At 50.4% G+C, this 25,931-nt stretch overlaps 1 protein-coding gene across 3 annotated transcripts in view; it reads left to right on the forward strand.

The window, feature by feature from the left end:
* The window catches only part of LOC147103293 (PR domain zinc finger protein 1-like), a 165,457-nt gene that overhangs the window by 118,396 nt on the left and 21,130 nt on the right, over positions 1-25,931 (forward strand). For 2 of the 3 annotated variants that reach the window (XM_085962757.1, XM_085962759.1), the window contains 2 exons: positions 13,516-13,635; positions 22,475-22,727. In XM_085962757.1, the coding sequence (XP_085818883.1) occupies positions 13,516-13,635; positions 22,475-22,727 (373 nt within the window). Of the gene's footprint in view, positions 1-13,515; positions 13,636-22,148; positions 22,339-22,474; positions 22,728-25,931 lie in introns of those variants that run through there. The other variant, XM_085962760.1, reaches the window with a different exon arrangement.

Below are 25,931 nucleotides of genomic sequence, written 5' to 3' on the forward strand. Positions count from 1 at the left end.
CTCTTCCCCCCCAGTCGCTCTCTCTCTTCCCCCCCAGTCGCTCTCTCTCTTCCCCCCCAGTCGCTCTCTCTCTTCCCCCCCAGTCGCTCTCTCTCTTCCCCCCCAGTCGCTCTCTCTCTTCCCCCCCAGTCGCTCTCTCTCTCTCTTCCCCCCCAGTCGCTCTCTCTCTTCCCCCCCAGTCGCTCTCTCTCTTCCCCCCCAGTCGCTCTCTCTCTTCCCCCCCAGTCGCTCTCTCTCTTCCCCCCCAGTCGCTCTCTCTCTTCCCCCCCAGTCGCTCTCTCTCTTCCCCCCCAGTCGCTCTCTCTCTTCCCCCCCAGTCGCTCTCTCTCTTCCCCCCCAGTCGCTCTCTCTCTTCCCCCCCAGTCGCTCTCTCTCTTCCCCCCCAGTCGCTCTCTCTCTTCCCCCCCAGTCGCTCTCTCTCTTCCCCCCCAGTCGCTCTCTCTCTTCCCCCCCAGTCGCTCTCTCTCTTCCCCCCAGTCGCTCTCTCTCTTCCCCCCCAGTCGCTCTCTCTCTTCCCCCCCAGTCGCTCTCTCTCTTCCCCCCCAGTCGCTCTCTCTCTTCCCCCCCAGTCGCTCTCTCTCTTCCCCCCCAGTCGCTCTCTCTCTTCCCCCCCAGTCGCTCTCTCTCTTCCCCCCCAGTCGCTCTCTCTCTTCCCCCCCAGTCGCTCTCTCTCTTCCCCCCCAGTCGCTCTCTCTCTTCCCCCCCAGTCGCTCTCTCTCTTCCCCCCCAGTCGCTCTCTCTCTTCCCCCCCCAGTCGCTCTCTCTCTTCCCCCCCAGTCGCTCTCTCTCTTCCCCCCCAGTCGCTCTCTCTCTTCCCCCCCAGTCGCTCTCTCTCTTCCCCCCCAGTCGCTCTCTATCTTCCCCCCCCCCAGTCGCTCTCTCTCTTCCCCCCCAGTCGCTCTCTCTCTTCCCCCCCAGTCGCTCTCTCTCTTCCCCCCCAGTCGCTCTCTCTCTTCCCCCCCAGTCGCTCTCTCTCTTCCCCCCCAGTCGCTCTCTCTCTTCCCCCCCAGTCGCTCTCTCTCTTCCCCCCCAGTCGCTCTCTCTCTTCCCCCCCAGTCGCTCTCTCTCTTCCCCCCCAGTCGCTCTCTCTCTTCCCCCCCAGTCGCTCTCTCTCTTCCCCCCCAGTCGCTCTCTCTCTTCCCCCCCAGTCGCTCTCTCTCTCTTCCCCCCCAGTCGCTCTCTCTCTCTTCCCCCCAGTCGCTCTCTCTCTTCCCCCCCCAGTCGCTCTCTCTCTTCCCCCCCCAGTCGCTCTCTCTCTTCCCCCCCCAGTCGCTCTCTCTCTTCCCCCCCAGTCGCTCTCTCTCTTCCCCCCCAGTCGCTCTCTCTCTTCCCCCCCCAGTCGCTCTCTCTCTTCCCCCCCAGTCGCTCTCTCTCTTCCCCCCCCAGTCGCTCTCTCTCTTCCCCCCCAGTCGCTCTCTCTCTTCCCCCCCAGTCGCTCTCTCTCTTCCCCCCCAGTCGCTCTCTCTCTTCCCACCCAGTCGCTTCCCCCCCAGTCGCTCTCTCTCTCTCTTCCACCGGCACCGCCGGGCACTTCAGCAAGTATTCTATAAAATGTCATTTCAAAAAAGCCCAAACAGCACAATGCATGTCAGGCCCCAATTTGCCAATGCACGGCTGTGTGCAAAGCTCCACCCTTTTTACTGGGAAATTGAGGTCAATATTTCAAGTTCCAAGAAGCTCAATCACATTTTTTAAACTCCAGGTGTGCGATTATGAATAATTCATACACCTAGCCTATGTTCCCTGTAATTTTATTTTGTCTGTGTGCGGCCCCTTCATAATACCACGCATGCGCGGTTTTTACCTTGAAATGTTGGCAAGCTGGCTGTGTGGTAAACCACTTTTATCGTTCACTATCGTTACACTATAGTTATCACTGTTGTATTGTTATCACCGTTCTCACTGTTGTATCACTATATGAGGTCGCCTCTTGTCGCGCTGTTATACCTGGGCTGACCACCTCCGACTCCGCCCATGGCTCCACCTACCTGCCCAGGTATAAAGGTAGTCGACTGGCTGGTATTCCTCCTTGTTGGACCCGATCACCCACGAGGGTGGGCTCTGTTATTTAGTCAATAAAAACCTTTAGTTACGTTCCTAACTCGTCGCTTTTTATTGGACGAATTGATAGGTATATCAATTTTATTGACTAAATTTTAAAGATGTTTGCTACTGACCAGCCAGGAGCCCTCCCAGAAGCACAGCCACAGCAGCCTTCAGACACTGGGCTACACCAGCCACGCCAGCCGGCTTGGCTGCAAGCCCTCAAACCACCGTACCTGGATCTAAACCCACAGGCAGCAAACTCAGCCCTCAACTTCAAACACTGGCTGGACTGCTTCGAATCCTACCTGGAAGAATCCGGCGTCCCGCAGAGATCCAAACTAAGACTTCTGAACGCCCAAGCGAGCCCGAGAGTATACGCACTCATCCAGGACACGACTACATACGAGGCCGCTATCAACCTACTGAAACAGCAGTACCGGAGCCCGGTAAATTACATGTACACCAGGCACCTCCTAAGATCCCGCCCGCAACAGCCAGGAGAGTCTGTAGCTGAATTTTTACGGGCGCTAAGAGCACTCGGCAGGAACTGTGACTTTAAAGCGGTGACGGCTGTTGAAAATACGGAAGATAATATCCGCGATGCCTTTGTGAAAGGCCTACGGTCCGACTACTCACGGCAAAGACTGCTTGAAGCTAAAGACCTCGACCTGGACAAAGCTGAAGCCCTCGCTCTCTCCCTAGAGGTGGCCCATCAGGACCAGGAGGCGTTTTCCAGGTACTGCTCGCGACCCTGGGACTCGGGCCCGACCCCTACCGCAATACCCTTCGCAGCGCCGCCCCCGGGACCTACCTCAGCGTCGGCGTCCCGGACCCGACCGGGCCCGCCACCCCCGGTACCGGCTCCGACATCGGGCACCCGCGATCGGGCCACCGGCTGCTTCTTTTGCGGCCAGGAGAAGCACCCGAGGTCGCGCTGCCCAGCCAGGAACTCTACCTGCTCAACCTGCAGGAAGAAAGGCCACTTCTCTAAGGCCTGCAGGAGCGGATCTTCAGAGGCCAGCAGTGCCTCATGCGAACTGTGGGGGCGGCCATCTTCTTTCACGGCAACTGAGGCCAGCATCCCCACACGTGAGTCATGGGGGCGGCCATCTTTGATCAAGGCAACCGACCCCAATAGTGCCTCATGTGAGTTATGGGGGCAGCCATCTTCTCCGCCATTTTGTCCTACCTCGTGGGAGACGCCATTTTACCCACCACGCCCGACTGCCACCGAGCCCCCGGACCTGAAGACCGCCGACGACAACGACTCGCTTACCTACACACTAGCCTCCGTCACTCTGGATCAAGCCCGCCCACACCACCTGTCCAAGTCGATGATGGACATCAAAGTAAACGGACACGCCACGACCTGCCTGTTCGACAGCGGAAGCACGGAGAGCTTCATCCACCCAGACACGGTGAGCCACTACTCCCTCCCTGTCCTGCCAACACGCAACCGAATCTCGATGGCATCGAGGTCCCACGCCACGGACATTAGCGGCTACTGTGCTGTGACCTTGTCGGTTAAGGGCACAGAGTATAAAAATTTTAAACTCCTCGTCCTCCCCCAGCTCTGCGCTGCCGTCCTACTAGGGCTGGACTTCCAATCCCACCTCCAAAGTGTAACCCTAGCATACGGTGGACCCCTCCCCCCTCTCACAGTCGACAACCAGCGAATGTTAAACCGCCCACCGCGTAACACCTGCAGCCTATCCACCCTCAAGGTGCCGCCACCTTCCCTGTTCGCTAACCTCACCCCCGACTGCAAACCCGTCGCTACCAAGAGCAGGCGGTACAGCGCTGGGGACAGAGCTTTCATTAGCTCTGAGGTGCAGCGTCTCCTGAAGGAGGGCATCATCGAGGGGAGCAACAGCTCCTGGCGTGCCCAGGTCGTGGTCGTTAAGACCGGCGATAAAAATCGCCAAAACGTTCGGTTGCTTTCATGTTTAATAACAAGCTGAGGGGCAAAATCAAGAATGACAAGATCTTGAGGTGGAGAATCGAGCTATCCACCTACGATTATGATATCTTGTACCGGCCAGGTAAGCTGAACGAACCCCCTGATGCTCTTTCACGAATTACATGCGCCAGCGCGCATATTGATAGACTTCAGACCCTCCACAACGACCTCTGCCACCCCGGGGTCACCAGACTTTACCATTTCATTAAGGCCCGCAACCTGACCTACTCCATCGAGGAGGTCAGGACCATGACCAGGAACTGCCAGACCTGCGCCGAGTGCAAACCGTACTTCTATAGGCCGGACAGAGCAAGCCTGATCAAGGCCACCCGCCCCTTCGAGCGCCTGAGCATCGACTTTAAGGGGCCTCTACCGTCATCTGACCGCAATGTGTACTTCCTCAACATCGTTGATGAGTACTCCCATTTCCCTTTTGCCTTCCCCTGCCCAGACATGACCAGTACCACGGTCATCAAGTGCCTGAACGACCTCTTCGCCTTGTTCGGGTTCCCGAACTATATACATAGTGACCGGGGCTCCTCCTTCATGAGTGAGGAACTCCGTCAGTTCCTACTAGCGAGAGGTATTGCAGCAAGTAGGACCACCAGCTACAACCCCCGAGGGAACGGCCAGGTGGAAAGAGAGAACGCGACGGTATGGAAGGCCGTCCTCTTAGCCTTAAAGTCTAAGGGCCTCCCAACCTCCCGCTGGCAGGAAGTCCTCCCGACAGCGCTGCACTCCATCCGGTCACTACTTTGCACTGCCGTTAACGCCACCCCCCATGAACGAATGTTTGTTTTCCCCAGGAAGTCGACTACGGGAACCACTCTACCAACCTGGCTGACCTCTCCGGGGCCCGTCTTGCTGCGAAAGCACGTGAGGGCCCATAAAACAGACCCCCTGGTCGAGAGGGTGAACCTCCTGCACGCTAACCCCCAGTACGCCTACGTGGCTTACCCAGACGGGCGGGAGGACACTGTCTCCTTACGAGACCTCGCACCCTCGGGCACTCCGGAGACACCACCTTTACCCCCCCCCCCACCACCCCCCCAATTCCAGCCCAGGTAGACGGCATGCCGGAACCCCACGAGCCTTCGCCGACCACGCAGACACCAGCACTAACACCGGATAATGCAGCACCGCCGCTGCGACGATCGGAGAGGCTTACGAGGCCTCCGGACAGACTGACATACCAGAACTGGTAGTACACTTCACCCCGCCGGACTCAAATCTAAACAAGGGGTGAATGTGGTAAACCACTTTTATCATTCACTATCGTTACACTATAGTTATCACTGTTGTATTGTTATCACCGTTCTCACTGTTGTATCACTATACGAGGTCGCCTCTTGTCGCGCTGTTATACCTGGGCTGACCACCTCCGACTCCGCCCATGGCTCCACCTACCTGCCCAGGTATAAAGGTAGTCGACTGGCTGGTATTCCTCCTTGTTGGACCCGATCACCCACGAGGGTGGGCTCTGTTATTTAGTCAATAAAAACCTTTAGTTACGTTCCTAACTCGTCGCTTTTTATTGGACGAATTGATAGGTATATCAGGCTGCACGGGTTCGCTGGAGCAGTGCATGGCTGCACCTTACCGGGAACACTGCACCTGGCACTAGAAAGGCAATAAAATAATTTAGTATTTACGATTAAGTCCACACAGAGAGAAAGTGGACGAGTGTTGGATCTTAGTCGCCTGAACTATATGTTTGGGCGTGATGGCCTTTCCCATAAAAGACAATAATTAGTCACTCCAGACAACTAGAATGTGAACAGGTGCCAAAGGAAGCTGGAAAAGTCACTGGATAAAATTCAGGAGAGGTTCTTGGCAGGAGCTTAATGTCCCTCTTTATTGGGTCTTCTTCGAAAGAAGTTTTATTTACGTGGTCAGGTGATGTTGGAAAATTAATGTTCTGCTTCCAGTCACCCCAGGGAAAATTGGCAGCTGTAAACTGGGCCAAATGTGAAGCTAGTTTTGATTCCTTTTGAGCTACGTTCTCCCAGTCAGCACTGCATGTTCTAGTTTCAAGGTGTAGCTTGGTGTAACCTGAGATCACCTACAGCTTCCTGGATGCATCACACGGCCTTCTAAACAACGTGTGAAGTGTGCACAGGAAATCGGAGCACTTTCTGACCATCTATGGTCTCAGTCAACGTTATGCCTAATTTCCGCTCTCTATTTGTGTTTTGGGTTTTTCTTCAATTCCTCTTATACCATCTCCTGCAAACAACAACTTGCATTTATACGAACATGCAAACATACGAATAATGGACAAATAAAGACCCTCTGGTCCATCGAGCCTGTCCCACACAATTGCGCTACCTTGTTTATCACAACATATACACTCCACCCCACCCGAAATCACTGACCGCTCGTTATACTCCCCGCATGATATGAGTTCCAATGAAGTCAGTTGATCTGAATATTGGGCAGGGTGTATAATGGGCAGCCAATGTGATACTAAACAATTTCTATCCCATAGCACCGATTTGGAGCGTAAGAAGAGATACTTGTAAATCCCACAGCAAGACAGGCTGTGTAGAAAAAGAAAGAAATGAAAGGGAGATGAAGAGAATCATGGGAAAAGATGAGAGAGAAAAATATATCTGTGCTCTGGCACTATTTGACAAAGAGCAGCGGCGTTCTCCCCGATGACCTGGCCAATTTTTATGTCTCAATTAACATCACGAAAAAAAACAGATTATCTAGTCATTATCACATTGCTGTTTGTGGGATCTTGCTGTGCGCAAATTGGCCATTGCATTTCTTACATTAGAGCAGCGACTCCACTTCAGAAGTACCTCATTGGTTGTAAAGCGCTTTGGGACATCTAAGACGCTATATAAATGCTAGTCCTTCTCTTTTTCTTTTTGTTTTTCTTCTTTCCTTCTTTCTTTCCTTCCTTCCCCTTCCTCCTTCCTTATCTAACAGCCCCGGCTTGTTTAGTTTTTAGCCTGGGCCAATTTCCACCGATAAATGGCTCATGATTGAAAACCTTACACCACAACGCTCACTGCTGTGGTTAAAAATGAAATGAAAGTCTGGAATGTGCCAGTGGTATTCTGTTCGGCATTCCTGATTAATGAGTCACTGATTAAGGGAAAACGTTTACTAATTCACAGAGACTGTCTGTTGAGCAGTAACAGAGATTGTGACTCAGCGCTTTTCCTTTGTGCCCATCAGAATGGGTTACTTAAGTGTCTACTTGTTCTTTTGATAGTTAATTGCTTTTCAAATTGACTGAGAGTGGCTCCCTAAATGGCGATGTCACTCCTTGGTATGGTTCGGGATGCCAACTCTGGTTGGATGTATTCCACATGACCACTTGCCTCCAACGGCCGCGCCCCCACACTCCCACCACCCCCCCCATTGATTACCTGACAGGTCCACCTTCGCGGCACTCCGCCTTCCACCGGCCAATTGGAAAGTGAACAGTCTCTTCATTATCCGATTGGATGATTCTTCACGGTCAGTCAAACAACCTTTTCTTTCCCACCACCAACATTTTTATAACCAGTAAACAAAAGTGTTGAACGAAACATTTTTTAATGCGCCAATGATTCATCTCCCGGGTTGCTCCCAGCAGTGTCCCGGAGATTAATCTTCCATTCTGGGAAACTCTAGGACAATCCTGGAAGGTTGGCAACCCAAGCTGTGGTACTGAGTAATACACACAAGCCCCAGTTTCCACACCCAAATTTATGCAACGTTTTGCGCAAGATCTGTGGTAATGGTGTTGCATTTAATTTCAGGCCCTGAGGGTTAGAACATAAGAACATAAGAAATAGGAGCAGGAATAGGCCACTTGGCCCCTCAAGCCTGTTCCGCCATTCATTATCATGGCTCAAAGCCACTTCCCTGCCCGCTCCCCATAACCCTTCACTCCCTTATCTTGCAAAAATCTGTCTATCTCCACTTTAAATGCATTTAATGACCCAGCCTCCATAGCTCTCTGGGGCAGAGAATTCCACAAATTTACGACCCTCTGAGAGAAGTTGTTCCTCCTCATCTCAGTTCTAAAAGGGCGACCCTTTATTCTGAGACTGTGCCCCCGAGTTCTAGATTTCCCCACAAGGGGAAACATCCTCTCTGCATCTACCCTGTCGAGCCCCTTCAGTATCTTATATGTTTTGATACGATCACCTCTCATTCTTCTAAATTCCAATGAGTATAGTATTAGGGATTGGAGATAGCGAACAGCATTCCTATTTTCACATGCAAAGGGCCTAAAGCCTGATTCAGGCATGGGCCCTGGACGCCTTTACTTCAGCCTTTACCAATATGGCGGGCAGCGCTCTTCCAGCACAGAATGTATGTGCGCGCACCGCATGCCAAATTAGAGGCTTTGGCACCCATTTTATGCCTGTAGAACGGACATGGTGTCAACGAATTTCTAGGCCCCGAACTTCTGCAGAAAAGGTGAGAATGTTGGGTGTGGAGAAAGGGGGTAAGAGAAACAATGAACAAAAGAAGGATAAAAAAATAACAAGAAATAAAAACGATTTTCTGTATTGTTTGGCTGAGATATGTTCTTTGACTACTTCTAACTGCCAACATTTTGATTCCAACTAAATTATAGAATAATATAGCACAGAAGGAGGCCATTCGGCCCATCGTGCTGGTGCTGGCTCTTTGAAAGAGCTCTCCAATTAGTCCCACTCCTCCTGCTTTTTCCCCATAGCCCTGCAAATTGTTTCCCTTCGAGTACTTATTCAATTCTCTTTTGAAAGTTACTATTGACTCTGCTTCCACTACCCTTTCAGGCAGTGCATTCCAGATCATCATAACTCGCTGCGTTAATAAAATTCTCTTCATCTCCCCCCTCTTAAATCTGTGTCCTCTGGTTACCGACCCTCCTGCCAGTGGAAACAGTTTCTCCCTATTTATTTTATCAAAACCCCTCATAATTTTGAACAGCACTATTAAATCTCCCCTTAACCTTCCTTTCTCTTAGGGGAACAACCCCAGCTTCTCCAGTCTCTCCACATAACTGAAGCCCCTCATCCCTGGTACCATTCTGGTAAATCTCCTCTGCATCCTCTCCAAGGCCTCGACATCCTTCCTAAAGTGCGGTGCCCAGAATTGGACACAATACTCCAGCTGAGGCCTAACCAGTGATTTATAAAGGTTTACCATAACTTCTTTGCTTTTGTAATCTTTGCCTCTATTTATAAAGCCAAGGATCCCATGTGCTTTTTTTAACAGCCTAATCATAGCCCAAAACAACTGGACAAGCAGCTTCTGATAGTGTATTCCTCATCCCAAAAGCAATTAGTCAAACGAAGTAATATAATCCTTTCAGTTGTGCTCGAGATGAAATGTACTTTCTTGATCCTCTCGGTCTGGCAGCATATCTGTAATTATAATTGTTCCTTGAAAGAGATATAAATGTGGCTGTTCAGGGAGGCTTACTCACATCCAGGCGTTGATCCCCCACTGATTGATGCCTCGACCTCAGATGATCAGACAGATGGGGCGGTCTGTGCAGGCCTGTTAGAAAGTAGGTCGAGTACCTGATTAACATTCATTCTGTGCTGTTGGGGAGTGTTTTTCCCTGCTTATCTTCAACCAGCCCTCCCAGGTCCCTCAGACGTCGAGACCTCACTGTCGACCAAGGCTCCATCAAAGTTACTCTGAGGTGGCCTCAAGGTACATGTCTGTCTGGGATTGAATCTTCTTCTAGACTGCCCTGCCCATTCTCATGGGTGAAGGGGCTGGGGGATGGGAGGGGCAACTGGCTGGAGACCTCATGGGTTTTGTCGCGACAGAGCAAGCGCAGGGCTGGTGACTTCATCCAGGATGCGGCTGAGCTGGTGAACATATTGGACCGAACCCACATCCATAAACTTGGCTTGTATTCCCTTGAGTTTAGAAGGTTGAGGAGTGATCTAATCGAGGTGTTGAAAATGTCAAAAAGATTTGATAGGGTAGATATGGAGAAATTATTTCCTCTGATGGAGGAATCAAGAACAAGGGGTCATGAACTCAAAATTAGAGCTAGGCTGTTCAAGGGTGATGTCAGGAAGCACTTCTTCATACAAAGGGGAGAAGATATCTGGAACTCCCAAAAAGCTGTTGGTGCTGGGGCTCAATTGGAGCTTTCAAGACAGAGAACGATAGATTTTTGTTAGGCAAGGGTATCCAGGGATATGGAGCAAAAATGGGTGAATGGAGTTGAGGGACAGGTCAGCCATGATCCAATTGAATGGCAGAGCAGGCCCAAGGGGCTGAATGGTCTCCCCCTGTTCCTAATGTTCCTATGTTCCTAAACACTTGACCCAGTGGTGAGCAGGCTACCCTCTGAGCCAAGACGCCACGACAGTTAGAATGAGACACACAACTGTTGGATGTTGAAAATTCAGTGGTTCCCCCTATTTCGAGACAATTATTACGCCAAGTGAAAGGAGACAGAAATGAAATTGCTCTCTCACGTAATAAAACAGGAAGTTACATCATTTTCAGATGTTAGTGTACTGCTGACAATCAAACACACAATGACTAATTTCCAACATATTTTTATTTAAAGGGAAAGAAATGTCATAAACAGCCAATTTCCCACATGTTGACCTTGGTAGCCGCTATGCAAGGGCACCCTCTGAGCTTTGGCAATAGTGCAAAGGCAATTAGTCAATCCCTGGTGTCAGAGGGAAGAGCTGAGGATCCGAATTGTTCAACTAGTGTCTTTCAGTATTGAAGGGAAATATTCTCAAGAGGGAGCTTTTTGGAGGTATATAAAATAAGAAAGAAAGAAGGAACTTGCATTTGTATTCCACCTTAGCACATCCTCGGAACATCCCAATGCACTTCATGGCCAATGAATTACTTTTGAAGTGTAGTCACTGTTGTTATGGAGACAAATTCTGCGGTGAGATTGTGCACAACAAGCTCCTAGTAAGAAGATTGCTTTGTCCAGTATAGGTTGAGCCCTTTCATGTTCAGCTCAGTGGAGTCCAAGTCTTATGATCTGCTCCTCCAGAAGCAATGGGCTAATTCCAGCACCTCCAGCATCAATAGCAACATACTACGGATGCTGGCAGTCTGAAATGACATCGCTGCCTGACCTGCTGAGTGTTGACAGCATTTTCTGTTGTTACCGCTAGCATCAACCCTGCTCAGAGCAGCAGACTCAGCACAGGCCAGGGATCAGACTGCAGGCCTTCCGTATCGTTCAGATGCACACTGAGCTCACATCTCCAGATCTGAAAAGGGATTAATGTATCTGTGGGGCCCTTCATTAAAAAAAAACTTGCATTTATACAGCACCTTTCATGACCTCACAAAGCATTTTACAGCCAATGAAGTACTTTTGAAGTGTAGTCACTGTAATAATGTAGGAAACGTGGTGCCTTGGTTTAATGTCTTTAACAGTGCAGCTCTACTTATGTACTGCACTGGGAGTGTCAGCCTAGATTTTTGTGCTTCAAATTCTGGAGTGGGACTTGAACCTACAACCTTCTGACACTGAGGCGAGAGTGATACCCACTGAGCCACAGTTGACACTGACTGAATAGTGGGATATTAACCTCCTTTACTCCTTTCAGATGGTGAATAACCTGCATTTTTAAAATTTTGCTCTTTTGACTGTAGGACCTGTACGGTGAGCACGCAGTGGGCTCAGGGAGTTAGGACCTGTACGGTGAGCACACAGTGGGCTCAGGGAGTTAGGACCTGTACGGTGAGCACGCAGTGGGCTCAGGGAGTTGGGACCTGTACGGTGAGCACGCAGTGGGCTCAGGGAGTTGGGACCTGTACGGTGAGCACGCAGTGGGCTCAGGGAGTTAGGACCTGTACGGTGAGCACGCAGTGGGCTCAGGGAGTTAGGACCTGTACGGTGAGCACGCAGTGGGCTCAGGGAGTTAGGACCTGTACGGTGAGCACGCAGTGGGCTCAGGGAGTTAGGACCTGTACGGTGAGCACGCAGTGGGCTCAGGGAGTTAGGACCTGTACGGTGAGCACGCAGTGGGCTCAGGGAGTTGGGACCTGTACGGTGAGCACGCAGTGGGCTCAGGGAGTTAGGACCTGTACGGTGAGCACGCAGTGGGCTCAGGGAGTTAGGACCTGTACGGTGAGCACGCAGTGGGCTCAGGGAGTTAGGACCTGTACGGTGAGCACGCAGTGGGCTCAGGGAGTTGGGACCTGTACAGTGAGCACACAGTGGGCTCAGGGAGTTAGGACCTGTACGGTGAGCACGCAGTGGGCTCAGGGAGTTGGGACCTGTACGGTGAGCACGCAGTGGGCTCAGGGAGTTGGGACCTGTACGGTGAGCACGCAGTGGGCTCAGGGAGTTAGGACCTGTACGGTGAGCACGCAGTGGGCTCGGGGAGTTAGGACCTGTACGGTGAGCACACAGTGGGCTCAGGGAGTTGGGACCTGTAAGGTGAGCACGCAGTGGGCTCAGGGAGTTAGGACCTGTACGGTGAGCACGCAGTGGGCTCAGGGAGTTAGGACCTGTACGGTGAGCACGCAGTGGGCTCAGGGAGTTGGGACCTGCACGGTGAGCACACAGTGGGCTCAGGGAGTTGGGACCTGTAAGGTGAGCACGCAGTGGGCTCAGGGAGTTGGGACCTGTACGGTGAGCACACTGGGCTCAGGGAGTTGGGACCTGTACGGTGAGCACACAGTGGGCTCAGGGAGTTGGGACCTGTACGGTGAGCACGCAGTGGGCTCAGGGAGTTGGGACCTGTACGGTGAGCACGCAGTGGGCTCAGGGAGTTGGGACCTGTACGGTGAGCACACAGTGGGCTCAGGGAGTTGGGACCTGTACGGTGAGCACACAGTGGGCTCAGGGAGTTGGGACCTGTACGGTGAGCACGCAGTGGGCTCAGGGAGTTGGGACCTGTACGGTGAGCACGCAGTGGGCTCAGGGAGTTAGGACCTGTACAGTGAGCACACAGTGGGCTCAGGGAGTTAGGACCTGTACGGTGAGCACGCAGTGGGCTCAGGGAGTTGGGACCTGTACGGTGAGCACGCAGTGGGCTCAGGGAGTTGGGACCTGTACGGTGAGCACACAGTGGGCTCAGGGAGTTGGGACCTGTACGGTGAGCACGCAGTGGGCTCAGGGAGTTAGGACCTGTACGGTGAGCACACAGTGGGCTCAGGGAGTTAGGACCTGTACGGTGAGCACGCAGTGGGCTCAGGGAGTTGGGACCTGTACGGTGAGCACGCAGTGGGCTCAGGGAGTTAGGACCTGTACGGTGAGCACGCAGTGGGCTCAGGGAGTTGGGACCTGTACGGTGAGCACGCAGTGGGCTCAGGGAGTTAGGACCTGTACGGTGAGCACGCAGTGGGCTCAGGGAGTTGGGACCTGTACGGTGAGCACACAGTGGGCTCAGGGAGTTGGGACCTGTACGGTGAGCACGCAGTGGGCTCAGGGAGTTAGGACCTGTACGGTGAGCACGCAGTGGGCTCAGGGAGTTAGGACCTGCACGGTGAGCACGCAGTGGGCTCAGGGAGTTGGGTGAGCGAGAAATCTCTGACCAAAGCCTTTCTCTTTCTGCCCACAGGTGATTGGAGTAATTAGCAGGGAATATATCCCCCAAGGGACACGTTTTGGGCCGTTGGTTGGGGATATCTACACCAAAGGCAATGTCCCAAAGAACATAAACAGAAAGTATTTCTGGAGGGTAAGTAAACCAAGGACACTGGCAGAAGCTGACTAGATACTTAAAGGTAAAGCTTATCTTCACACGTCCAGGAAAGGAAGGACTTGTACTTATAGAGCACCTGTCACATCCTCAGGATGTTCTAAAGCACATTGCAGCCAATTAATTGCTTTTTGAAGTGTAATCACTGTTGTAATGTAGGAAACGCGGCAGACAATTTGCACACAATGAGCTCCCACAAACAACAATGACATAATGACCAGATAATCTGTGTTAGTGATGCTGGTTAAATATTAGCCAGGACGCCGGGGAGAACGCTCCTGCTTTTCTTCAAAATAGTGCCGTGGGATCTTTTACATCCACCTGAAAGGGCAGGCAAAGCTCAGTGGGTAACACAGCCGCTCTGAGTCCAAAGGTCGTGGGTTCAAGCACCACTCCAGAGACTTGAGCACAAAAAAGCTAGGCTGACACTCCAGTGCAGTGCTGAGGGAGTGCGGCACTGTCGGGGGCGCCGTCTTTCGGATGAGACGTTAAACCGAGGCTCCGTCTGCTCTCTCAGGTGGATGTAAAAGATCCCGTGGCACTATTTCGAAGAGCAGCAGGGGAGTTATCCCCGGTGTCCTGGCCAATATTTCTCCCTCCCTCAACATCACTAAAACAGATTATCTGGTCATTATCACATTGCTGTTTGTGGGAGCTTGCTGTGCGCAAATTGGTTTCCTACATTACAACATTAACTGCGCTTCAAAAAGTTTTGAATTGGCTGTAAAGCGCTTTGGGACGTCTGGTGGTCGTGAAAGGCGCTATATAAATGCAAGTCGTTTTTGTTAACATCTGATCCGAAAGACATGGCAGCACTCCCTCAGTACTGCACTGGATGTGTCAGCCTGGATTACGTGCTTCAGTTCTTGGAGTGGGACTCGAACCCACAACCTTCAAGACTCAGAGACGAGTGTGATACCCACTGAGCCACAGCTGACACCATTACAGATAACTGGCAGCACACATATTGGCAGAGGGACAGGGCACATGTGGATGTATTGTTGCTGTATAAGGTGCTGTTCAGAGACCATCTTAAGCACTGTGATCAGTTCTGGTCACCTGATCACTAGACAAATGCTATTGGCCTTGAGAGGCTCCAGAGGGAAGCAGTGAAGACATATCATTTTAATTATGAAGAATGGTTAAGGAAATTGAGTTTATCTCTTTGGAAAGGAGGTGATTTTGAGACGAGCTACTTGAGGTTTTTGTGGTTAGGGAGGGCTTTGGCAAGCCTGATCTGGGCACATTGTACAGTGCGCTGAAAGTTCAAGCCCCAGGGTCACAGATTAAAAATTAGGAAGTTAGAAGTAAGAAGGAAAGTCTGGGGAACTTTTTCACTCAGTGAGTTTTGGATTTAGTTACCAGGGAAGGACTTCCAGTGCAAATGGAGGTCAAGAGACAATTGGATCTATTCCTGGAGAGAGAAGGGGGCTGGGGGATATGGCGAGAAGGTGGGTGGAGTGGATCTGACACTCTGTGTCATCTCCTGTGATGCTGAGTGCAATAGTGTACCAGTTGGCAAAGCCCTCATCACAGGCTGGCTCACTTCAGCTGGTCATAAATAATCCTAACTACAATCGTAGAGCAACAGCCTCCAACGCTTCATATAACCGGTCACTGGGAGCTGCCAGGTGTCACCCTGGCAGGATTGCAAGGTTTTCATCCTCACCCTTTTGCTGGAAGGCACTTCTGGCTGCGCCAGGCTCCTTTCCAGCCAATGCTGCTCAGTGCAGGAGCGGAGGAACCCGGTGACTTCCATCCATCCCTGTTGTGTGATACTGAGCGTCAGAATGGCAGCTGGGCAAGGTTTCATCAGCTTGCAATGGACACCCATCCAGATGGGCATCAGTACGCCACTCTTGAATCTTTCAATACGTCACTGCTATTAGCAGTGACATACAGATATATAGGGCCTAGAAAATTGGTTTGCCAACGCGGACTGGGTGCAGGGAATGATCGCTGCCCCAGAACGGTTAGGCCTGAGGCACACCTGATATTGGGCCTCTGGCCTCACTTACAAGAGTTCCCCGGTGAAGAGAATTTCCATTTCAGACCGCTATGTCATTTGCAGGTAGACCCTGGGAGAGGGGGGGGAAAGTGATCGGCAGGGAGGGGGCGACCAAGAGAGGGGGGAAGTGATCGGCAGGGAGGGGGGAAGTGATCGGGAGGGAGGGGCCCAATAATGGTCTTCACTACTGCAGTGGAGCCAGAAGGACCACTCCTGTGCCTCTCGGCTCCACCTTCAGGTAAGTATTTTTTTTAATTACTGTTTTGGCGGCGGCATCCAGCGGTCCCTTTAAGGTGGGGAGGTGGGATTGAGGGATATGGTGGGGAGGTGGGATTGAGGGATATGGTGGGGAGGTGGGATTGAGGGATATGGTGGGGAGGTGGGATTGAGGGATATGGTGAGAAGGTGGGATTGAGGGATATGGTGAGGTGGGATTGAGGGATATGGTGAGAAGGTGGGATTCAGGGATATGGTGGGATTGAGGGATATGGTGGGGAGGTGGGATTGAGGGATATGGTGGGGAGTTGGGATTGGGTGATATGGTGGGGAGTTGGGATTGAGGGATATGGTGGGGAGTTGGGATTGGAGGATATGGTGGGGAGGTGGGATTGAGGGATATGGTGGGGAGTTGGGATTGAGGGATTTGGCGGGGAGGTGGGATTGAGGGATATGGTGGGGAGTTGGGATTGAGGGATTTGGCGGGGAGGTGGGATTGAGGGATATGGTGGGGAGTTGGGATTGAGGGATATGGTGGGGAGTTGGGATTGAGGGATATGGTGGGGAGTTGGGATTGAGGGATATGGTGGGGAGTTGGGATTGAGGGATATGGTGGGGAGTTGGGATTGGGGTACATGGTGGGGAGGTGGGATTGGGGGATATGGTGGGGAGTTGGGATTGAGGGATATGGTGGGGAGTTGGGATTGAGGGATTTGGCGGGGAGGTGGGATTGAGGGATATGGTGGGGAGTTGGGATTGAGGGATATGGTGGGGAGTTGGGATTGAGGGATATGGTGGGGAGTTGGGATTGAGGGATATGGTGGGGAGTTGGGATTGAGGGATATGGTGGGGAGTTGGGATTGGGGGACATGGTGGGTGATGCGCTATCAATTACTCAAAAGACTGAGGTTAAGCGAGTAACTAACAGGCTTTTATTAACAAGAGAATGAAGGTGTGCCTCGAGTGGTCGACCAGTCCAGAATACAGAGGGACTGTGGAGCAGTCACCTTTATACCTGGACTCGTGGGAGGAATCAGCCGAGGCATGTACAGACATGTACACAGTGGAATACAAACAGTGGTTTACCACAGTGGGATTGAGGGATATGGTGAGGTGGGATTGAGGGATATGGTGGGGAGTTAGGATTGGGGGATATGGTGGGGAGGTGGGATTGGGGGATATGGTGGGGAGTTGGGATTGAGGAATATGGCGGGGAGGTGGGATTGGGGGATATGGTGGGGAGTTGGGATTGGGGGATATGGTGGGGAGTTGGGATTGGGGGATATGGTGGGGAGTTGGGATTGGGGGATATGGTGGGGAGTTGGGATTGGGGGATATGGTGGGATTGAGGGATATGGTGGGGAGTTGGGATTGGGGGATATGGAACGAAGGCGGGGTAAATCTATGAGGCTTGTTGAACCTAATGGCCTTTTAATGTCCCTAGAAATTCTCTGTATAACGAGGTGTGGCAGCAGCAGTCACATTACAGATCTGGGCGTCCAAGTTAGCAACGCAGGCTCAATGATTTGGGAAAATGACAGTTTCCCATGGAGCAGGGATCAGTACAGATACTTACCCAGCCCACCCTCTCAGCTGGGAAACGTATGTTTGGATTACGAGGTGGTTGCTGAATGAGATCAACAAACTAAAACCAGAGTGGGGGAGGGACTTTTTAAAGTTTCATTACATTCACTTGAAAGAGTAAGAACTGTACAACTCGCACCCATTACACCTCCGGCATCCTGCAGGATAGGAAGATAAACAGACGCAATCACTGGCTGCCTTTTGCCTTTGACTCATGGAAGTTTTGTTTTCAATTTCAGTGTCAGTTTGTCTTCTTTAGTAAGCCAGGCAAAATCAATTAGGACTGATGACCCATTCATCAGAAAGGCAAACAAAACAGTTCCTTATTTGGAGAGACTGGCAAAGCTGAAATTATACAGGGTTTTGATAGAGCATGTAGGGAGAAACAGTTTCCTCCAGCAAGTGGGCCGGTAACTAGAGGTCATAGATTTAAAATAATTGGCAAAAGCAATAGAGGAGAACTGAGGAGAATTTTTTTTTCACACAGAGGATTGTTAAGATCTGGAACGCACTACCCAAGAGGGTGGAGGGGTCAGATTCCATAGGAACTTTGAAAAGGCCATTGGACAGGTTATGGAGGAAAACGCTGGGGTGTGGGACTTCATTGTACAGCTCTTTTCAAAGAGCCGGCACAGGCATGAAGGGCCGAATGGCCTCCTTCTGTGCTGTAAGATCCTGATTCTATGATTATGTGACAGTCATTGAGCCACTCACACTTCGGTCTTACTGCCCTCTGCTGGCTGCACGGGGATTATCACCCAAGGAAGTTCACCCTGTGGGTCTCATTTTCTGATTCTCATTTCCTCTTTCATAATTTTTTTAAAGGATAAAAAAAATACAGTAATTTCCAACAAGCGCCTCTCGTTTGATGGATCTTAACCCCCATCTACCCACTCTGTCACCATAACCCCCAGTTCCTTTTGGACCCATTTATCTGCCTGCTTTTCAATGACATTCCTAGAAATTCATTCCTCAACACTTTATTACTTTTTCTGTGTGACATTTCCCTTTGTTTTATATTGATTGGTCAAGTCGGATTCTTTGGGCTGGCTCTGAATGTGTATGTTATTGAACCTATTGACGTGTTGCCCCAGTTTTACTTTAATCGAAGCAGGTTTCCAACAGACTGGTTGAAAAGGAGACCCTACATAAAGAGGCTTACCCCCTAATTTCCTGGTTTTAACCCGTGCTCTTGCCCCCCCCTCCCTCTGAAAACCCAGCACCGAAAATGATTGACTGGTTATTGTGCAGTTGTTTAAAGCGCTCGTATCGAATTCCTTTCTATCTTAACGGAGGCGTGAATGCATTTATTCTCCATTAATAATAGCGCCACGAGGAATTCGATACGATCCGTTAAGCGTGTACACAATAACGTGACGGGCAGTCGCTTCCCAATTCGTGACTTTCTACGCACTCAGGATTTGGTCTCTAAGAAACGTGTTTTTTAAAGTTATTCTTGTGTTGTAGTTTTGCTTCCTCTTCCTCCTTTTATCCCGCCAGTTTTCTCCCCCTTCATCCTCTTCCCGGGGGTTCTGATTTTTTTGTGTGGGGGTACAGGCCCTTATGATCGCCTCCAGCACCCCGCCCAAGTGACCACTCTTCATGGGTGAGTCCAGATGGTGAGTGTTGGCCGGCTATTTGACTGCGGAGGGTATCACATCCAACAACCCCCTCCTCCCCCCACCAACCCTGCCCTCGCCCGATACCCACAATATTAGAATTCAGGTTCCAGGCCTCTTTAGACTAACGACAGCGGCAACAACAGAATCTCGGAATATTCTGAAGGAAATTAGTTTTTTTTTTAAACTAAAAAGAATCCCAGCTCAGAGAATGTCCGCCCTGGTTTGATTCTCTCTGCCTCTTCCAGCTTTCAAAATAAACTATTGATTAAAATAGCTCGTGCAATGCACACGCATCTCTTTAAAAAGGGAAACCTGAAGAGAACGCTTCAAACCCGCAACATTTTTAGTGACGTCTGTGTCAGGAATGACTGCCTTGGAGTAAATCGCGGGAAACAGGTTGCGGTTTTGTTTTGACGATATGAAACTTTATACAACAATATAATCAGTTTGCGTTTTATTTGACGCGACTGGGACAGCGGGCTGTGTGACTGGGATTCTCTCCAGACTGACCCACCGCTCCCTATGGATGCTCACTCACATTCCCGCTGGGTCCCGGGGCCCTGACACAATCCTAAATCAAAAAGGGTGGCGTCACATCACCTTCCGTGCTTTCCATTCTCGGCTTTTTGCTGTTGTTATTTGCAGTATTTCTTTTTGATGTAGGAGTTCCTCATTTTAAAAACACATATGATAGGGTTAATTCCTTGATCTCACGCTCCTCGAGAATAAGGCTCATAGAATCGGGTCGACACCCTTGCAGGGCCAACTCTTGCAGGCCCAGGGTCCTGCAGTCACCCCGCAAACTCAAACCTTGGTCCTAGCTACCAGCGGAGGGGAGAGGGGGAAGCTGGATTTGAAACTGTTCCAAGCACTGATAGTTAAACTTTCACGATTCTGTCAAAATATTTTATGGATAGAGGCAGTGTCCCCGTGTAGCATTGAGCCATATAGGTCACAAGACTCCAGCTTCAACCGCTGACCTGTACTGGAATGGTTGATTTCAGTCAGGGTGCTCCAGTTGGCCTCAGTTCCCCTAGTTTGGGAGGGACGAGGAAATCAGACATGGTTCCTGTTCCTCCTGATCATTACCCAGCGACCCGCCTCTATGGAAGGTGCTTGTGTGTGGATATGGGCGAGGACAGGTTGGGATATCCACAGTGCTTGAATATGGTGCCAACACTCCACTTCCAAGTTTACGGCACCTACGGAATTGTATCTAACCTCCTCCAGCCACACATTCCTCTGAGATCTCTGCGCTCCTCCAATTCTGGACCCTTGCGCATCCCCAATTTTCATCCTCCACCGTTGGCGGCCGTGCCTTCAGCTGCCTAGGCCCTAAACTCTGGAATTCCCTCCCTAAACCTCTCCGTCTCTCTCCCTCTCATTCTTTAAGAGGCTCCTTAAAACCTACCCTGTTTGACCAAGCTTTTGGTCACCTGTCCTAATATCCGATGATGTGGCTCAGTGTCCAGTTTTGTCTGATAACGTTCCTATGAGGTGCATTAGGACATTTTTTGTGTTAAAGGTGCTATATAGTTGTTGCAGTGAGGGTGATTGCCTCCGGAACTGTACCCCAGTGAGAGTCAGTGCCCGTGGAACTGTACCCCAGTGAGAGTCAGTGCCCGTGGAACTGTACCCCAGTGAGAGCGAGTGCCCGTGGAACTGTACCCCAGTGAGAGTCAGTGCCTGTGGAACTGTACCCTAGTGAGAGTCAGTGCCCGTGGAACTGTACCCCAGTGAGAGTCAGTGTCTGTGGAACTGTACCCCAGTGAGAGTCAGTGCCCGTGGAATTGTACCCCAGTGAGAGTCAGTGCCCGTGGAACTGTACCCCAGTGAGAGTCAGTGCCTGTGGAACTGTACCCCAGTGAGAGTCAGTGCCCGTGGAACTGTACCCCAGTGAGAGTCAGTGCCCGTGGAACTGTACCCCAGTGAGAGTCAGTGCCTGTGGAACTGTAGCCCAGTGAGAGTCAGTGCCTCCGGAACTGTACCCCAGTGAGAGTCAGTGCCTGTGGAACTGTACCCCAGTGAGAGTCAGTGCCTGTGGAACTGTACCCCAGTGAGAGTCAGTGTTTGTGGAACTGAACCCCAGTGAGAGTCAGTGTTTGTGGAACTGAACCCCAGTGAGAGTCAGTGCCTGTGGAACTGTACCCCAGTGAGAGTCAGTGTTTGTGGAACTGTACCCCAGTGAGAGTCAGTGCCCGTGGAACTGTACCCCAGTGAGAGTCAGTGCCTGTGGAACTGTACCCCAGTGAGAGTCAATGCCTGTGGAACTCTACCCCAGTGAGAGTCAGTGCCTGTGGAACTGTACCCCAGTGAGAGTCAGTGCCTGTGGAACTGTACCCCAGCGAGAGTCAGTGCCTGTGGAACTGTACCCCAGTGAGAGTCGGTGCCTGTGGAACTGTACCCCAGTGAGAATCAGTGTGTGGGCTGGGGAGAGAAAAGTGGGACAGAAAATCTTGAAAAAGATACACCTGTTTGCGGTTTAGGATCGCAGCAATATGAAGAGTTTGAACATGAAAGGACTGAGTTGTGGTCCTACACAGTGCTCTGCTGCATTAAGAAAAGATGTTGGCAGGTAGCAATCACTCCTGGTTCAATGTCGGCCCATCTATCGACACAGTGCTGCCCAATAGAGCTTAGAAGATGCTTAAAAGAAGCAGAGACCTCAGCAAGAAAGGGTGGAGGGAGTCTGTTGTCTTGCGTGGCCAGATATTGCCTTCCTTCCTGCAAGCTTTGAGATTCGAGTATAAATCTGGCACAAAGCCCTCGGCTGCCACAGATACAATCAATATTTGCATGTCGGTTCCTGTGCCTTGTTGAAAATCCCCTGGCTGAACGCCATTCCCTTATTCAAAAGAAATAAATGACACCAGCACTTGTAATGTGGGCTCTGCTTCCTGCTCTGGAAACCTTTTACTTTCTTTGGCAAAACATACAGGAATTGATTTTTTTGGGAGTTATATAAGAAATGCCTCAGGGGGGAAAGGTTGTAAAAACTCGGGTAAGAGAGAGAGAAACAGACACGCACAGAAAGATCCAATCCTCAGAAACATGTCGTCACCAAATGAGCTCAGCGTTGCCATGTGACAGCTGTTATAAATAGCTCATTTATCATGACATTGTGTTAGTCTCATTAGAATCTGCAAAGTGCTGCTGACGAGAGGGAGGTGTGAAGGATTGTGCTCCAGGTTCTGTTCCACACTGACTTGACTTAAGTGGAGTGCAAACTGGGCTTGTGATTACATGGAGCAGGTTGTTTAATCTTTTTTGCTTTGATTATTTTGTACAAATACATATCTATTTTTAAAAATGAATCAGAAACACAGGTGACATTCGTGTTTACCTTTTTAAATTCCATTTCTTAAATTTCATTTCATTTCATCCCCAGGTTTATTCCTCCGGGAGGCTCCATCATTTTCTGGACGGGTACAACGTGTGTAAAAGTAACTGGATGCGGTACGTGAATCCCGCACACTCTGCGGAGGAGCAGAACCTGGTCGCCTGTCAGAATGGCACAGATATTTACTTCTACACCGTGCAGCCAATCCCTCCCAGCAATGAGCTGCTGGTCTGGTACAGTCGGGAGTTTGCCGAGCGATTGAATTACCCTCCGACCGGTGATCTGGTGATGTTAAAACTCAGTGAGTCTCCACACTTTAATTTATTTGTGGATTGCTTGGACGGGGCTGGGAGTTTGCTCCTGCTCCTGTCTAGTTGCTCAAGTGCGAGTGTGAAATGTAATAAGAGTGATTCCCTTGCCTCTTTCCCCCCCCCCCCCCCCCCCCACTCTCTCTCTCCCGTGTACTGTGATCGTGCAACCTGCGGGCCATCAGTGATTTGTGCTCTACAACTGCCCCATAAAGTTAGACCTGAATGATTTGCCCACGCACCGTTAGACACTGATTGTTGGAGATAAGTTAGTTTGCGATCGCGGTTGTCAAAAGAAGTGCAAGTATTTATTTATTTTTTGCTCAAAGTTCTGTGACACCTCCAGTTAATGCAATCCTCTCTCCCCCAAGAACAGACACGACCCCCTGGTAGGCAATAGAGGGATGCGCCCTTCTGGAGCAGGTTATCCCGCCTTCCCCCCCTCTCTCTCTCTTCAGTCCCAGGGGTTGCTGTTTGCTCACTTGCAGTTCGTGCCTTGTTGTTTTGCCCCTGGATCAAATCAGTTTCTCTGACGCTTATCTGTATAGACGGTGCCTTAAAGCAGCACCCTGCACATTGCAATGGCTTGTTTATTTATTTTTTGATTGTTTTCACAGTCGAGTATATAAAAATGAAACCACGGAGAGTGGGTTTGATGAGATTCGGACAGCCCCCGAGATATCTCGGGGGTGGGTGGGGGAGAGGAGAGAATGAGAGTGACAGGACCTGATCAGATGTTGTATTTAAACGGGCAGCGGGTCACTGTGACAGGATGGAGGGAAATCACACTTCAGAGCAAGTGTGCCAGTACATGAAATAAGTTCCAAATCATTTGAAGTGTGAGTTGTATGGAGTTGTTCGATTTGAGAGTGAGCCAGTCTGCAGCCTTTGGTAATTGTGACGATCTGTCGTTATTGATATAATATAGCAATCCCATCCAGACACTTTCCAATTCTGATGCCAGGCTTTGTCCAGTGTCTAACCGAACTGAATCAGACACTGAGCCCACGTCGGAAGGTATTGAGGCATTGGAAGCGGGATGGGAGAAGGGCATGTAACCCATGCCAGTGTAATTTGGGGTACACATGCCCTGCTCCTGCTCACCCACTAACTCCCCCCTTATCCAACAGTACCCCAATGATTCTGAGGTCCCCCCCCACGTCTGTATCCCAGCAACGGTGCCAGGGCAGCTGGGGAGGGGTAGCATCAACAAGCTGCCCCCCCACTCCCCTTTTGAACTGGCACCGCTCATCGAACCCCGTGTGAACCCGGTGTAAAGCGAGGCTCCGTTAAAAGCTAGAGCCCAACAGCCACGGGCAGGACCTCACGTCCCTCCTCTGTTTGTACCCCCTCGCATACCAAGAGGGGAATAAAAATGCTGGGAACTAAAATATGAAACGCAGATTTCACAGGGAGATTGAAAGGAGTTTTAACTTTCCTGTAACCCAAAGCTGCTGTTCAGTGAGTGCGGGATGCAAGAGGGAGATTTGACCGGGTGATCATTTTTTCTTTTAACTTGAGATGTGTTTGGTGAGATAAACTCTTACTTTAAAGGAAATTATTTACACCTTCAAACAGTTTTCCCCTTGTACTTTCCTCTGCAGCTGCAGACTGAGCTGTCCCTTTAAAACACCTCAAAGACTTTGGGAGGGAGGTGTGATTTTTAAAAATATGTGATCAGAAGGTGCCTGTAGCTCACAGAGCAGTTGGGAAGGGGAGACATTTATGAAAATTACAGAGCAGGACCACCTTGTGTCCTTTCCTGGCTCCTTTTTTCCTTTTATTCCTCCCACTTGCTGCACTTTTTGAAAAAAGTATCCTGAATCCCTTTATTCTCATTCTGCTGGTGAATTTGCAGCATTTTTGAGCGGGCGTGTGGGTTGTGATTGTGATATCTCGATCCCCATGAGGTGTGCTGGAGTGGCAGGGTGGGGGGGTCATTGAGCTGAAATTATCCAAGAACAGGTCACATAGTAGAATTTCGGGAGTTAGGAGCCAAGCTAAAAAGTAGGACCTCGAAGGTAGTAATCTCTGGATTACTACCAGTGCCACGTGCTAGTAAGAGTACAGAGAACAGGATAGTTAGGCTAAATACGTGGCTTGAGCAGTGGTGTAAGAGGGAGGGTTTTAAATTTTTGAGGCATTGGAACCAGTTTTGTGGTAGGTGTGACCTATACAAAAGGGACGGTCTACACCTGTGCAGAGATGGAACTGATGTTCTCGGGGTAATTTTTGATAAAGCAGTTCGGAACACTGACTCTCACTGGGGTACAATTCCACGGGCACTGACTCTCACTGGGGTACAGTTCCACAGACACTGACTCTCACTGGGGTACAGTTCCACGGGCACTGACTCTCACTAGGGTACAGTTCCACAGGCACTGACTCTCACTGGGGTACAGTTCCACGGGCACTCGCTCTCACTGGGGTACAGTTCCACGGGCACTGACTCTCACTGGGGTACAGTTCCACGGGCACTGACTCTCACTGGGGTACAGTTCCGGAGGCAATCACCCTCACTGCAACAACTAGTATGGCAGGGGGCTAGAAACCTATGTAGTGAAATAGAGGAAAGTGAAAGGCAGACAGAAATAAATGATAAAAGGGTGAGGAACAAAAAACAAAGGGCCAAACTAATTCATAAAAAATGTGAGCATAAAAAAAGCCTGAGGGTTTTATACCTTAATGCGAGAAGCATCAGGAACAAGGTAGATGAATTAGCTGTGGAAATAGAGGTTAATAATTATGACCTAATTGGGATTACGGAAACATGGTTGCAGGGTGAGCAGGGCTGGGAGCTTAACATACAGGGGTATTCAGTATTTAGGAAGGATCGACAAAAAAGAAAGGGAGGAGGGGTAGCATTGCTAGTAAAAGAGGGGATAAATGCAATTGAAAGGAAGGATATTAACTCAGTTAATACAGAATCTATATGGGTGGAGCTAAGAAATAGCGAGGGGCGAAAAACATTAATAGGAGTGGTATATAGGCCTCCAAATAGTAAAATAGAGGTTAGGGAGGGCATCACGAGGGAAATTAGAGAAGCGTGCAATAAGAGCACAGCTGTCATCATAGGTGACTTTAACTTACATATAGATTGGACTAGCCTAATCAGTAAAAATAATGAGGAGGAGGAATTCCTTGAGTGTTTGAGGGATGGTTATCTGGATCAATATGTCGAGGAACCAACTCGGGAA

Source organism: Somniosus microcephalus, chromosome 20 (assembly GCF_052327205.1).
Source record: "Somniosus microcephalus isolate GS21.2 chromosome 20, FLI_Smic_1.0, whole genome shotgun sequence".
NCBI classification, from domain to species: Eukaryota; Metazoa; Chordata; class Chondrichthyes; order Squaliformes; family Somniosidae; genus Somniosus; species Somniosus microcephalus.